The sequence below is a fragment of the Taeniopygia guttata genome, chromosome 7, assembly GCF_048771995.1.
Source record: "Taeniopygia guttata chromosome 7, bTaeGut7.mat, whole genome shotgun sequence".
Lineage (NCBI taxonomy): Eukaryota > Metazoa > Chordata > Aves > Passeriformes > Estrildidae > Taeniopygia > Taeniopygia guttata.
In genome coordinates, this window is record NC_133032.1 from 7,175,603 (window position 1) to 7,189,018 (window position 13,416).

The window sequence follows — 13,416 nt, forward strand, 5'->3', positions numbered from 1 at the left end:
TCATGCTGGTTGTGCCTGTTTTACTAGTTGATAATCTTTCTCAAAAGGCATGTAGGCTGGGGAGTTGCTCTGTAGTTTCCCCTGTGGTTTTTCTTTTGTCTCAACCACCTTCAGTCTAAGACATCTCATGATTATTGCCCACTGAGCATTTGACAATGTTTTAAATGGTCATCTAATTAAAGTATATTAACTATGCATCAGGCCTGGCATTCTGGATGGGAGTCACTGATGTGTGTAACACTGTACAGTTTTTGCCAGTGTAGTACCCATGTTCTTGCATTAGCCTTTAACCAGACAAATATAATGCCTTGGGACAGAAGGCTCCTGTTTTCTGTGGCTGCACAGGCTGACAGCCTTATGTTTTCCTTCATTGTTCTGGGATAACTGCACCTGTGTTGATTCTTGGCTCAGAGGTGCTGGATGGAAAGTTTAGGCTGCCCCACCATCTCACAGGAGATGCTGGGCAACATGTCCCTGTTAATATTGTAAATAAACATAGATGAAGGTGCTGGAAAGCGCTGGTTCTGCAGCTTCCCCTGGTCCCTCCAGCACAGCTGACTGGCTTAACTTCACCAGCCCAGCCATCCTCTGAGAATTGACCCAAAGTGAACCAAAGCTGCAGCCTGGCATTCTTATCTCCTTGTAGATACCTCTAAAAAGCTTTCTTCTGCAGGACTCACATGCATTAGCAGGCTTTGCAGGATGTTCTGTGGTGGGTGGAAGTGGGATCAGCAACATTTCTGTCCCCCTCAATGTGCTCTGTGTAACTGGAGACAATAAGATGCCGTTGCCTTTTTTTGTAACAGCACTTTGTCCTAAAAACAGTGATGGGTGTTGGGGCAGTCAGCATCGAGGTCAGCTGCACTGGGTGGCAGAAGGATCTGTGCAGGGAATGCCAACTGGGAAGTGCAGGCTGGAGAAATGCCTCACCCTGTGATGTCATGGCAGCAGATGGTGCAAATAGCTGGAAGTCTGGACCTGCTTGTGGGGCTGGAGTCACCTGTCTGCACATGGGGCTCCTGCCATTCGCTGGTGATAAAACACGGTCCATTGGAAGGCTTCAGATTCCTGGTATGCCTGCTGACTAAGTTACATAGGGTGTAGGCAGTCCAGGCAGGACAAAATACCACCTACTGATTCCACAGATTCCTTGTTCCTTCAGGTTTTGGTAAATAAGCCCCACCTGCCAGCAGGTGTCTCCCTGGGAGCTTGGTTTAATCTTGGTTGCTGTTTTCCTGTAGCACCAACCCTGGGAAATACAGAGAACTCAATTTCAGGTGTGGCTAAGCTTCAAGCAACCTCTAAGAACAACTAAATTAAATTTCTTTTTTTCCCAATATGTTGATTTTAATATGTGTTACTTCTACTTTTCCCAAGCCATTTGCAAATGTCCTTTTTTGAATATGCATAGAGCAGTTTTGAAGATAATATTGGGAAAATAAGAAAACATTTGTGGCACTACTTACAATTCATAAAATGTTTAGTAGGAGGAAGAGAAAGGATCAGTACAAAAAACTCTTCAGGAATGGAGCTTAATCTAGACTCTGATAATGCCCTGGAGTCTTCACACCCTTGAGAATGTCCCTCAGCTCTGTTTCAATTTACTCATACATTAAAATAACAACACATACTTCTTGCTCTTGTTGAAAGGCTCTGCCTTTTAGTTACATTTATATAATTTTGAAAGCAAGTACTGTGCATAGCTGATCACAGAGCTGGCGATGGGGCTGTTCCTGGGGTGCTGGATGTAGTGTGGGTGACCAGCAGCTGCGTGATGCTGATGCCTGCTTTGCTGCCTGAATCCTGACGTTTGCTTGCTGCAAACACAGGGAGTCCAAGCTGTTGTCATAAGTTTTCCAGCAAATGCAGAGATGGAGGTGAGAGTGAGGGGAAAGGTTCATTGATTGCTCTTTAACCTGACACATCCCTGCTATGTGTGCATATGGAAGTGGTGCCTGAGGGAGTTCCTGTGCCTCTGCAGAATGGAATTTTTCTGTCTTGTGAATGAAGGCAGAAGAATTCACTTTCTTTTATATAATTATTTGCATAAATAATTAAACTTCATTAAGGCTGAAGCAAAATCTTAACGTTGCCGCTGCAGTGCAGCATGGAGGATTAATATTAAAGTAGGAAATAGTGTGCTTTATCTGCAGTTTGGGTATGACAGGATGCTGCAACAAGGCTCATTCCCATAGTTCTGTCAAAGGATGTTTTCTGACACTAAAATATCTTCCTGAGCCATCCTGCATCACCAGCCTTTCTCATTGATTGGTATCTCTAGAGCTCAGGGACCCACTTTGTCTCTTTTATCTCTGAGGATTATGCTAATGAGAGCACAGTGTGGAGGGAGTAATAAGGTGGTGCAATTTAAAGGGTATTTTCTGGGGTCCAGAACAAAACTGGGGCAGCACCCCCAAGCACAGTCAGCAGGGAAAGCCACTGCAGTGAAACACAGAAGCAACACCCTGGTATGGAGTCTGTTACAGGCTCTGAAATAGCTGGGGTGTTTGTGAAGGCTGGGGAGATGTGTGGACAGCCTGGCAGCGAATGGAGGGTGGGTGTCCCACAAGGCATGATGACCAACCTCTGGGAAACCACAGTGCTAAGTGCAGGGCAGGGAAAAGCTGCTTTTGCTCTTTAAATTGAAACTTTATGTAAATGTGCGGGCTTTTGGGCTGGGTGTGTTTTTCCAAGGTATGCACTGTGGATTTCCTGGTGCTCTTAAGGTCTGGGGGAAGGCTGTGTGGCTGGCTGGAAAAAGCACTGTGGGAATATTATATTTCCAAGGATTACTTTGAGGAAAGTAAATCCTTATCTCTCACTCTCTTCTCCACTTTGATTTTGCCTTATGTACGTGTCTGTGGCTGTCTCTCAGTTACTTAATGTTTTAAAAATCATTGTGGGGTAAAGGATGTGTCTGTGCAGCTCCTTGCACATGGGTGTTTGATTCTTGTTTAGGTGTCTGTATGAACCATAGTAAAGGAATTGGTGAAACTTATAAATCCTAGTCCTCAATGAATTTATTTCAGTTTTTGATGCTTTTGTGAATTATTTTGATTGTTTGAGCTGGTGCTCTTTCACTCAGTATCATAGTTATTATGTTGTCTGCTATTGATATTTAATTTAATAAAGCTTGTAGGAATGTAACATTTATACCACTTATTTTCTAAATCTACTTAAAGCTAATGGAAACTATCATATGGCTGAAAACTGGCTACGTGACAGTTTCGCTAACTCTTAAAAACTCTTTTCCAGGTGTGTTAGTTTCATGAACAGAAATTTCTTAAAACTTTTGTCTGCTGTGTTCTTAGTTGTGCTAATGCTTGTAGACGCTATTAGAGGGGGCATGCTGTGACTTGTTGACGTGATGGCATTAATACTGTCAACATTATGGTTTAAAAAATTCTGTATTGAAGTAAACAGCCTCATTAAATCATTTTTATTTGTCTCTTGTTTTCAAGTCTTTAAAACTCCTGTTCTCAATCATGCCCGCAGCCATCCGTCATGGCTGCATCATAAATTGGAGTCATCTGATTCCAGGATTGAAAATTTTCATGTCCCTCAGAAGAGTAACTTACATCATCATAGATTGCATGATTTCAGATCAGTCTTCTGCAGGACGATTTTGTTTGTCTTACCAGGCCGGTCCCTGAGAGCAGATTTTGAATGTTGCCTGGGCTCTATTGCTTGTTCAGGTAGATTGAAATTGGAATTTACTTTCCATATGCTTATTGTGTCTGCTTAGTCTGATGTTGGATGTGGTCAGGTCAAAGTGTACAACAATTCCTCATACCAGTTTGGTAAAGTTAATTTTATCCTACTGGTATGGGTTTAATAAATATAGGGTTCCTTCACGAATCTGAAGACCATAGTGGGGCATCTTAGGAACAGACAAGATGGAAGCTCTCTTCCCACTCTGTTATCACTACAGAGTAGCTTCTTCTCTAAAGCTTGCAAACAAATAACTAAAACATCTGACATCCTAAAGTTTTTTAAAGCCAGACAGCATCTTTTTTCATTGGAAAGGACATTTGAGACTCTGCTTTAAATGTCCCAGGCTGGTGGTGCAGGCAAGGGAAGTGCTGGCCCTTGTTTACCAGGGTTCCCAAATAGCTGGTGCAGCCTCTTCTCCCCACTTTCCACCTTGCCCAGACCTGAAGGGGTTACGTTTTAAAATGAATAATGACTAAATTTATTCGTCATGGACAAATGATGACAGCTGTTGAGATGCTCCTGTTAGTGCTTCCCAGGGGATAAAGTCAGGCTGGTTCCTAGTGCAAGCCAGCCGAGCCAGGCAGACTCAGCTCATCTTCATCCCGGATTATTTGTCCTGGATTCCCCTTGCGAGTAGGGAATTTCCTCCCTAGAAGTGAGCCAAAGTTTCCTGGGCTGAAATGGGTGTTGATAATAAGAATTGTGCAAATCTGCAGCCGTAGAGAGAGAGGACAGAGGCCATGGCTGTTTAAATCCACGTGTGAAGACAGCATGCTTAATGAATGCGAGGGGCAGTGATTGATTATGTTCTGGGCTGAAAGCCGCGGCGCTCCGTGAAGCACTCTTACATCTGGGCTCGCTATGGAAAATATGAAGGAATGTTGAGGAAGCTTATTTGCAGAAGGATATGTACTTGTAAGCAATTTTCTCTTCTTCTTAAATAATTTAAAGGAATCGAAAAATGCAAAGCAGATTGTCTTCTCTCTGTCTCTGAGACAGCAGAGTGGCGAGCAGACAAAGGCCTCTTTTATAAGGGCATGTCTTTGACAGAGTACTGTAAGGTCCTTTTAAATGAGCACTGGGGGTGTCTTGTGATGGGAGAATGTCAGTGGTTATTTAATGTTAGAGTGGGGCACCGATTCCGCTTCAGTGCACCTCAGCTGGTGTCCTGAGAGTTACACCCATGCTGAATTTGCCATTTGCAGATATGCTGAAAAATATGATCCTAGTTCAAATGATTATTATGAGCAGGAATCAATGGGTGGCAAAGAAAAAAAAGGGGTTTGTAACAATAATGTATAGTAGCTTGGTTTTCTGTTCTTTCCTGTACTCCCGTGTCCAGGTTCCTTTCTGTTCTTTGTTTCTCTTTCTGTTCTGCACACGTGCTGCTGGCAGATTTGATGTGCAGTTCTGAATGTGGTGCTGTCATTCTGCACTGCTTAGATGAGAAAATGCTGATGGGTTCTTGAAGGGATATTCTGGTTTGATAAATATATAGTGCTTAGTTTGCACACTTAATGAACAGGGAGATGTTATTGTAATCCAGGCATCCTCAGAACTGTGGGTGGGCTGGCTTGATTTTTGGAGCGTTGTTTCTTTGCTAATGCTCAGAAAAGCCTGTGTAAGAAAGAAATGATAGTCTATTTAGTTGCTAAAATGCTACAGGAGTGTAATGCTTTTAATAATTGTATTTTTAACTTTTGATTTATTATATGAAATAGCAAACCACACCCTCTTCTCCCTTCAGAGGGCTGAGGCTTTAAAATGCATATAGAAGAGGAAGTGAGTTAACTGAGGCTGCCTCAAGGTAGCCTGAAATGTAGCTGATGGAGAATTTTATTACCTGATGAAAGAGGCTATGAACTAGTAAAAGTACCTTTTGTTTCAAATATGACTGACTTTCTCCTGGCTGTTAATACACCTATGTCAAATAATAGTTTGCTAAATATTTATATAGGAGCTTTTGAAATAACTGCAACTGGAACAAGTTTTGCTTAGAAGTTCTTGGATTGAATGGCTGTTCAAGTCTTTCTGAATCATATTTTAAAGCCTATTTTGATCTGCCCTGACCTTGATGCAACTCACACCAAGTAGTGTTTTTGAAATAATTCCTGTTTGAACTAGACTGTGTCATTTTTGGGGGAAAAAAAATTACATTTTGCTTTCCCAAGAACTGCTTGTGGTAGAATTCACTGGGTGATGTACTTCCTAACCTCAGAGGGTCAGCCCTGTGATTATTGCAAAAAATGGAGGGGGGAGCGGTGGGGAAGAGAGGAAAAAAAGGCAACTCAGAATTTAATTTGTTTTTAATCTCTAGCCAGTTGCCTTGTTGTATATTTTTCTATTAGGTGAGAAGCAATATTCATAAATCACACTGGAAAACTGCGTTAATAAATCTTCAGTAGCTGTGTTAACACAGAATATAATCAAGCAACTTATTAGGAATCTGGCTAGACTAAACAATCTCTTGCAGAGAATTTTCATTTAATTGAATTAAAAACATATTTTCTAATCCTTTAATCGTTCTCATGATTGTTCCCTGAGCTCTTTTCAAATTAGTTTTGAATTACATATGTCAGAACAAGACTGGTGTCAACAGGGAGATAGCACGGTCTGGTCTCCATGGCTGCCTTCAGGCACTGTGTTAAAGAGACAGCTCACATCCTAATTATGCTTTATATTCTCTTTAGCTGTGTGACCTGAAATTTATCTGAGTTAAACTTCTGCTCACTTTTGCCTTGTTCACTTTTTCCTGAACAACAGTACAAGTGCCAGTTAGTATTTTACCCTGTTGCTTTAGATTTGCTTTTTTCCTCTAGCCCTTTCCCATATTTCAGGACATCTTAAACATCAAAATGAAGAGATGTCCTTGTTCACCTTTTTTCTCTTTTTGGATGCTTTTGTGTACCTGCCATGTCGGTATTGCGTTGTGATTGGAGAGTGGCATCATGTTCACTGCTGCATATCAAAAATGGGGTGTGTAGGTTTTTAGATGATCTGTAGTAGTTCTCCTGTGTCCAGGAGCCAGTGCCACTTAGGGCAGAGAAAACTGAAGGTGTTTGAGCACCTATGAGAATATGCCTATACTGTTATCAAGTTATTTTTTACTTTCAGAAAGCTCAGTCTGTATTAAATTTCACTCATTAGTGTCTCACTGGGCGCCTGTGTTTGTTACTAGATGTTCCCAGATGCTTTCCTGAGCAGGGATGGATTAAAGCACCTGCTTGACTTTTTGCCAAGTGAAAATTGTGTAGGAAATGTTCCTAATCTGGTGAGAGTGAGTGTGTACTTTGGGCTGCTGGAGAGGGATGGGCATGAAGCTGGTCTTAAATCTTGAATGAAGTGTTCCTGTGGAGAAGATGAGTGATGGGGGCTGAGCTGGCTTTCTGGCCTCAATAATTACGTGTTCCATCTATATCAGCTGCCCAACTGCTTTGTCACCTTTCAACCTAAGGCTGTTTTTTCAAGTGAATTAGCTAATCTGTGTAAAACTGCGAGATAAGCAGTCCTTTGGAATTGAAGTAACCTTGACTGAGAATCAAAGTGGCTGTAATTCATTTTTGGTTATTTTATGTTCATGTTTGGTGGTAGAGGCTGAAGTTGGATGTACACAGAAGGTTCTATAAGGTTTTATGCACCTTATATTTATGTTTTTATGAATTTGAGGAAACTTTTTTGTATTTCCTTGTGAGGAATCTCTGGTGTTAATTTAAAGAGTTAAAGGGGATTTGTAGCTCCAGATGAGTCTGTGATTAATGGTCTGTGGTTCATCAACAACATGGGCATTGCTGTGTGAGCTTTCCTGGGTGACACTGTTTATCTTTGGTCTGGTACAGGCAGTTGCTGCTGGATCTTGGATTTGCTTGTGGTCTTAGTTTCACTACAGTTCATGTCAAAAGAGCTCTTGGAGGCATAAATGTGAGAGATGCAGACTGTCAACACCCCAAGTATTATCTGGAGCTTGCATCTTTCTGCTGTAGATTTGAAGTTCATTCTTTTCATCTGAATGCATTCATTGAAAGGGTTTATAATGTAGTGGCTGCAATAGCAAAGGATTGGGTTCAGTGAGCTGGTGGTATTCCATGACTAACTGGATTTTAGGATGAGGACACTGCTGAGATGGGAGCTGGCAGAGCAGGCTGGAAAATGTAGCATGTTTGCCATAACACTGGCATGTTCCTTGGGACATCCCTTTTCTTCATTGATCTTACAGCTGAGTGTGGCTTTTTTGGCAGATAAAATTTTTGATGATGAAGACTCCGTGGATGGAAACAGACCTTCCTCAGCCAGCTCCTCTACGTCTTCAAAGGCCCCTGCAAACTCACGCAGAGTTGGGATGGGCACTACCCGCAGACTTGGCTCTGCAGCTCTGGGCTCCAAGTCTTCAAGTAAGCCAATAGCCTGTATAAATTGGTGTGTCTGTGCAGTATTTACAGTGTTCATATTGAGCTTCTTGCAAGCACTTCCAGACTGGCCCCAAGAATCCAGTAACAAATTTTTTCCTATGCAGTCATTATGTCTGTGATCTCTGCATGCCACAGCCAGAGTCTGGTAGGATGAATCTCCAAGCAATCCCCACATCCCCATAATTTATTTTGCATTTTGTGAGAGGTTGCACCTGTGTGGTTGTGCACTGAGGGCTATGGGTAAATCATGTTGGTGCTCCAGTGTGTAGATTTTTGCCTTTGTAGTTCCTACTCTATCTGAACTGGGGCTGCTTATAGATACATAAGCTATATATCCACCCTTCAGCCCTTGCAGTCTAAACCTGACACTCTGGCTTTCTTTTAAGACCTTTGGGCATTGCTGGTAATGAAGGTGCAGAAAGAATTCTGATCAGTCATTCTGAATGTTAGCAATTATTCTACATGTAGCTCTAATTCTGTATGTGTCCTAGGGAAAGGGAGAAAGTTCCCCATATCAGGCAGTCTCTGATCTAATTAGTATTCCAGAGACTATTTATCTTCCTTATCATTCCTCTGTTTGTGCACCTGTCAGATCTCCACCTTCATCTATTATAGATGGGATTAAATTCTTTAAAATAAAGTCTCCCATATAATTAAAGTAAGTATTCCCTTTCATCTTTCAAACTGTGTCCCCTAACTGTGAGTGACTACTGTAATGACTTCCTTAATGTGCCCTGTGTGCCTATGAGTTGAAGGATGCCATGAATGTCTCACCAGTGCCTGGCATTGAATTTCCCTGCCTCTGCTTTCATTACCTCTGCTGCACTCCCAGGCTGCATGGGTAGTGAACTTTCTCCTCTTAAGTGCCTTGATAGCTGGTGGTTTCTTAATTGATTCTCTTGTTGATAACAAGATTGAAAAGGCTTTTTCATTTTTGTGTCAGCAGCCAAAGAGGGAGCAGGTGCTGTGGATGAAGAAGACTTCATTAAGGCATTTGAAGATGTCCCAACAGTTCAGGTAAGTAGAGCTATCTGTTAAGTCATGCTATACTAAAAAGCAGAAGGTGGATATAGGATCTCATGCTAATCACTGGCAAGTTGTGCTTCATTAAGGGGGAAGCAGGTTAGAAGTTGAAGGGAGGCAAGTTTTAAATGGTGGGGTGTACTAGCAGTTTATGTGAAACCCTTTGGGAACTGAAAGAAGCAAAGGTGACTTGGGTCTCAGGGATCACTGCTATTGTGAGTGTGACAACTGGACCATAAATGTTTACTGATTTAGCTGGATAGCTGAGATGCATCATGTATCCCTTCTCCTTCACTGGAGCTTTGTATTTGGGACAGCTGAACAGCACATATGTCCACTCATGATCTTCTGTACGTCTTGACTAATATAGACACTAGTAGCTGCAGAAATGCTGCTTAAAATTGTGAAACTATAGTAAAATAATGCAATATGATCCTTCAGTCATCTTGTGATAATTTGTAAATTTTTGGTTGCAGGCAGTGGGTGTAAATTCTGTGCATTATGCAAAGCCAGTTGTGTCCAAGGCTAATGCATGATGTTTAAGCATTGAGGTGCAAAGGACATAAGAAGGTAGCTGGGAAGTGGTCTGATTTTATGGAGTAAATCCTGCATTACGATGCTACTCTGTATTTCAATTTGTAGATTTATTCCAGCCGGGATCTTGAGGAATCCATAAACAAGATCAGAGAGATACTATCAGATGATAAGCACGACTGGGAACAGAGAGTTTCTGCGGTAAGTAGTGAATTTAGATAGAATCTCTATTAATATAAGCTTTTTCTACAGTGAGCTTAATCCCACTGAGGGTACTGGGAGAACCTCAGACTAAGGCTGGAATGTAGTTTTAATGGTGAACACCTGTTACGTTCCCCCAAATTTGAGGGAAACGTTTCCTTGTGAGGCTGAATTTAAGCCACATTTGTGAGGGAAATTGCTGTTTGATATACAAGAGTCTGTTGAGATGGCATCAGGTTGAATTGGAAGTTGTGCAGCAAATCCAGGTGCAAAGCTAGAAATTTGCTAGCAGGTGCTAAAATCAAAATGTCAAGTCTTATTCAGGATATCTTAAAACTTACCTGATAAGGCAGAAAATTACTTTGCTTACAGAGAACTTATTTATACTTCTACAAAAGGGAGGTATAAAACAATTTATCGAGAATCTACACACTTACGTTTTGAATAAATAAATATGACTGTGGGAAGTGTGGAAGTGGAAAATTGGATGCTATATGCATGTCAAGACCAAATACTATTTATTGAGGTGAGCTGTGTTTTCATGATACAGATAGATGCAGAGTCTTGTCTACACAGTAGACTTTCATCACTGGTGTAGCAGCTTTGCCATGTCTGTCAAACTCTGTATTACAGATCTGAGTGGCAGACTTGGCTGATTCAGCTTATTTCTGTTTAATTTTATTTCTGTACTGAGTAACAGGCAGCTAAAATTGAGCCCATGTGTAGATGCAGTAGTGCAGGGGAGGGCCTGTGAAGGTGTCAGAGGATTGTCTGTAGGATGAGATGGTGGTCCCTGTAATATTAATAGGAAATTTCCCATTTTGATGGGGTCAGGGTTCCTCTTCTGCCAGATAACTGTTCTAATGAAGTCAGTGGACACATTCTGGATATAAGTCATTATTAGCCAGGCCTGAGTGTGAACCATGCCCTTTGAGTCTAGGTATCTTTTTAACACAAGAGTCAGCTCTGAGTTTGCTAAACATTAGAAGCTGCTGTAAATAGGGAAACAAACGAGAATGTTTAAGATATCTTTTGATTTAAAAAAATGTTGTTTGGGTTTTTAACTATACAGTTTGAGTAGCTGTATGTAACACTTCTGGATTTCTATAAGTTAGCAAGGATCTTTAGCTTATTGTACTTAGTATGTTAACTAACCCTGGGTTGAATGTAAGATAGGAAGTAATAAAATTACTTGGACGTCAAGAATCAACTTCCTCAATGCATGTTGATGAATAATTGCACAAGAAACCTGGAACCAGGTATTGGTCTTGAACATAACTGTCCTTATATTTGCTGCTCATTAACAGTCACTGCTTTCTTTTATGCTCCTAACAGTTGAAAAAGATCCGCTCCTTACTTTTGGCTGGAGCTGCAGAATATGATAACTTCTTCCAACACTTAAGACTTTTAGATGGAGCATTTAAATTATCTGCTAAAGACCTGCGGTCTCAAGTTGTAAGAGAGGCTTGTATCACCTTGGGGTAAGTTTATTTTCTATGTGTGTTTGAAATGTGATGTAGAAGAAAAGGAACAGGTACTGGTTAAAACACAATTAGGATGTAGCTTGTGCTGCTGGTGCGATATAGTTAAAGCTAGAACATGATTTTTATGCACCTGTTTCAAACCCCATCATGTGGGCCACTAGTTGTAATTCTGCCAAGCCATGTACCTGAGTATTAAATAATGCTGATGTGGTATGCTCAGAATGAATGAGCAAGCCATGCCTTCATGTACAAGCAGGGAGGGAGCATTGAACAATAAAGCTGAAAATGTTTGTTTTGTTCTGGTTTGGATTGAGCTAGTCTTTATTTCTGATGGTCTATCCTTTATGAAATACTTCAAGAAGAAGTGTACTGCAGTGTTTCTGGCATAATTTTTTTTTAATAGGGAGCTTCAGAGAAGTTGTAATAGAATATTTTTTGTTAGTTTATATCACCATGATCCCATTTGTTTGATAAATAAATTTTTAGCTGTGCTAGTTACTTTATTTTATGCTGACCTTACGGTTTCTCAGGGTTCAGATGAATACAGGACACAAGTGTGAAATGAAAGGAAGGGAACTGTTTTTTGAAACATGGTGTTATCTGTCTTTTGGAGTTGGAGTGGAGGTGACAGTTGCAAAGATTGAGATGTCAGATGTGCTTATGTCACATGTTCTGTATAAGTCTGACTCGCTTTATCTTCAGCTCACTTACCAGCATGACTTCATTCTGTTTTTCAGACATTTGTCATCAGTTCTGGGAAACAAGTTTGACCATGGGGCAGAAGCCATCATGCCAACAATTTTTAATCTAATTCCAAATAGTGCCAAAGTCATGGCCACTTCTGGTGTTGTAGCAGTTAGATTAATCATTCGAGTAAGTATACATCAAAAGAAGCAGTGTTATAACTTCTGAACACTGCAGTGTTTCTGATGAAATATGAATGCTGCTGCAATAAAAATAAGATTAATGCCTAATCTACTTTTCTGATAGTGCTGGATTTGGCTGTCTCAGATGTTCTGCAGCCTTATGCAGATGATGCTTGTTAAGCTCTGACAAAATAGTAGAAGAAATGTTTCTTCTTGCAGGACACAAAATGAATCTCTCTAAGAGCTGAGCAAACATTTTTCCTTTAAAAGGTTTTAGACCAACCTTGCAGCACAGACTCATCCTCTTAATTAAGCTCTAAAATACCTCACAGACAGTCCATCTTTCTCAAAACTATTAGTTCACTATTAGTGGTGACTTCTGCCTAGTGATTCATTGGGTAAGCTGTAGGTAGCCTAATGTCTGTAAAATTGTCACCATTGGTAGTTTAGATCCTCCTGCAGTGACTTCAGCTACTTGACTCATGAGAGAGTGTCATTATAAGAGAATATCCAGTATTTATGAAAGGTATTTTAGCTGATAAATTGTAAAATATTTTTAATACTAAAAATCTGTCTATATCTGTTAGTGTTCCTTTATCTAGCAGTTCTGTTTTTAAGTATTGAGCAACAATAGGGATCTGAATACTGAGCTCAGGTGGGTGAAGGAAATGGTCTTTCATTCTATGAAATTGTTGTGTAAAGATTTCTTCCTGTTCTTGTTTCTTTACTTCTAGCACACACACATCCCTCGGTTAATACCCATCATAACCAGTAATTGTACCTCCAAGTCTGTTGCTGTTAGAAGGTGAGAATTTAGTTTGTATTTACTGATTTTCCCTAGTAAATAAATACTTTCTGAAAATGTAAATGTATTTGTTGTTATTTTTGAAAAGGGTTGAAAACACACTTAATATAAGAATGAATATCATTCTTCATGATTTGAGTTCAAATTCAAAGTCAACTATCCTGCATAAACTGCATTATTGCAGAAAGGAAAAAGCATTTTTCCACAAGGAGAAATGGTTTTTAAACTAATTGTTGTCCTTACATGTTGTTATAACAACATATTATTTTGGCATTTTTACAGACAAATTCTTATTCCCCACTGCTGGCTGTTTGTTGCAGTGACTTGTTTTCTTTGAGCCAGTAAATCAGTCTTACATGAAAGCATCATCTGGAAGGGAACTT

At 40.4% G+C, this 13,416-nt stretch overlaps 1 protein-coding gene across 1 annotated transcript in view; it reads left to right on the top strand.

Moving 5' to 3' along the window:
* Nucleotides 1-13,416, top strand: part of CLASP1 (cytoplasmic linker associated protein 1) — a 168,329-nt gene that overhangs the window by 70,403 nt on the left and 84,510 nt on the right. The window contains exons 9-14 of the mRNA XM_072932017.1: nucleotides 7,950-8,102; nucleotides 9,064-9,137; nucleotides 9,786-9,878; nucleotides 11,214-11,359; nucleotides 12,100-12,235; nucleotides 12,963-13,033. Of these exons, the coding sequence (XP_072788118.1) occupies nucleotides 7,950-8,102; nucleotides 9,064-9,137; nucleotides 9,786-9,878; nucleotides 11,214-11,359; nucleotides 12,100-12,235; nucleotides 12,963-13,033 (673 nt within the window). The remainder of the gene's footprint in view (nucleotides 1-7,949; nucleotides 8,103-9,063; nucleotides 9,138-9,785; nucleotides 9,879-11,213; nucleotides 11,360-12,099; nucleotides 12,236-12,962; nucleotides 13,034-13,416) is intronic.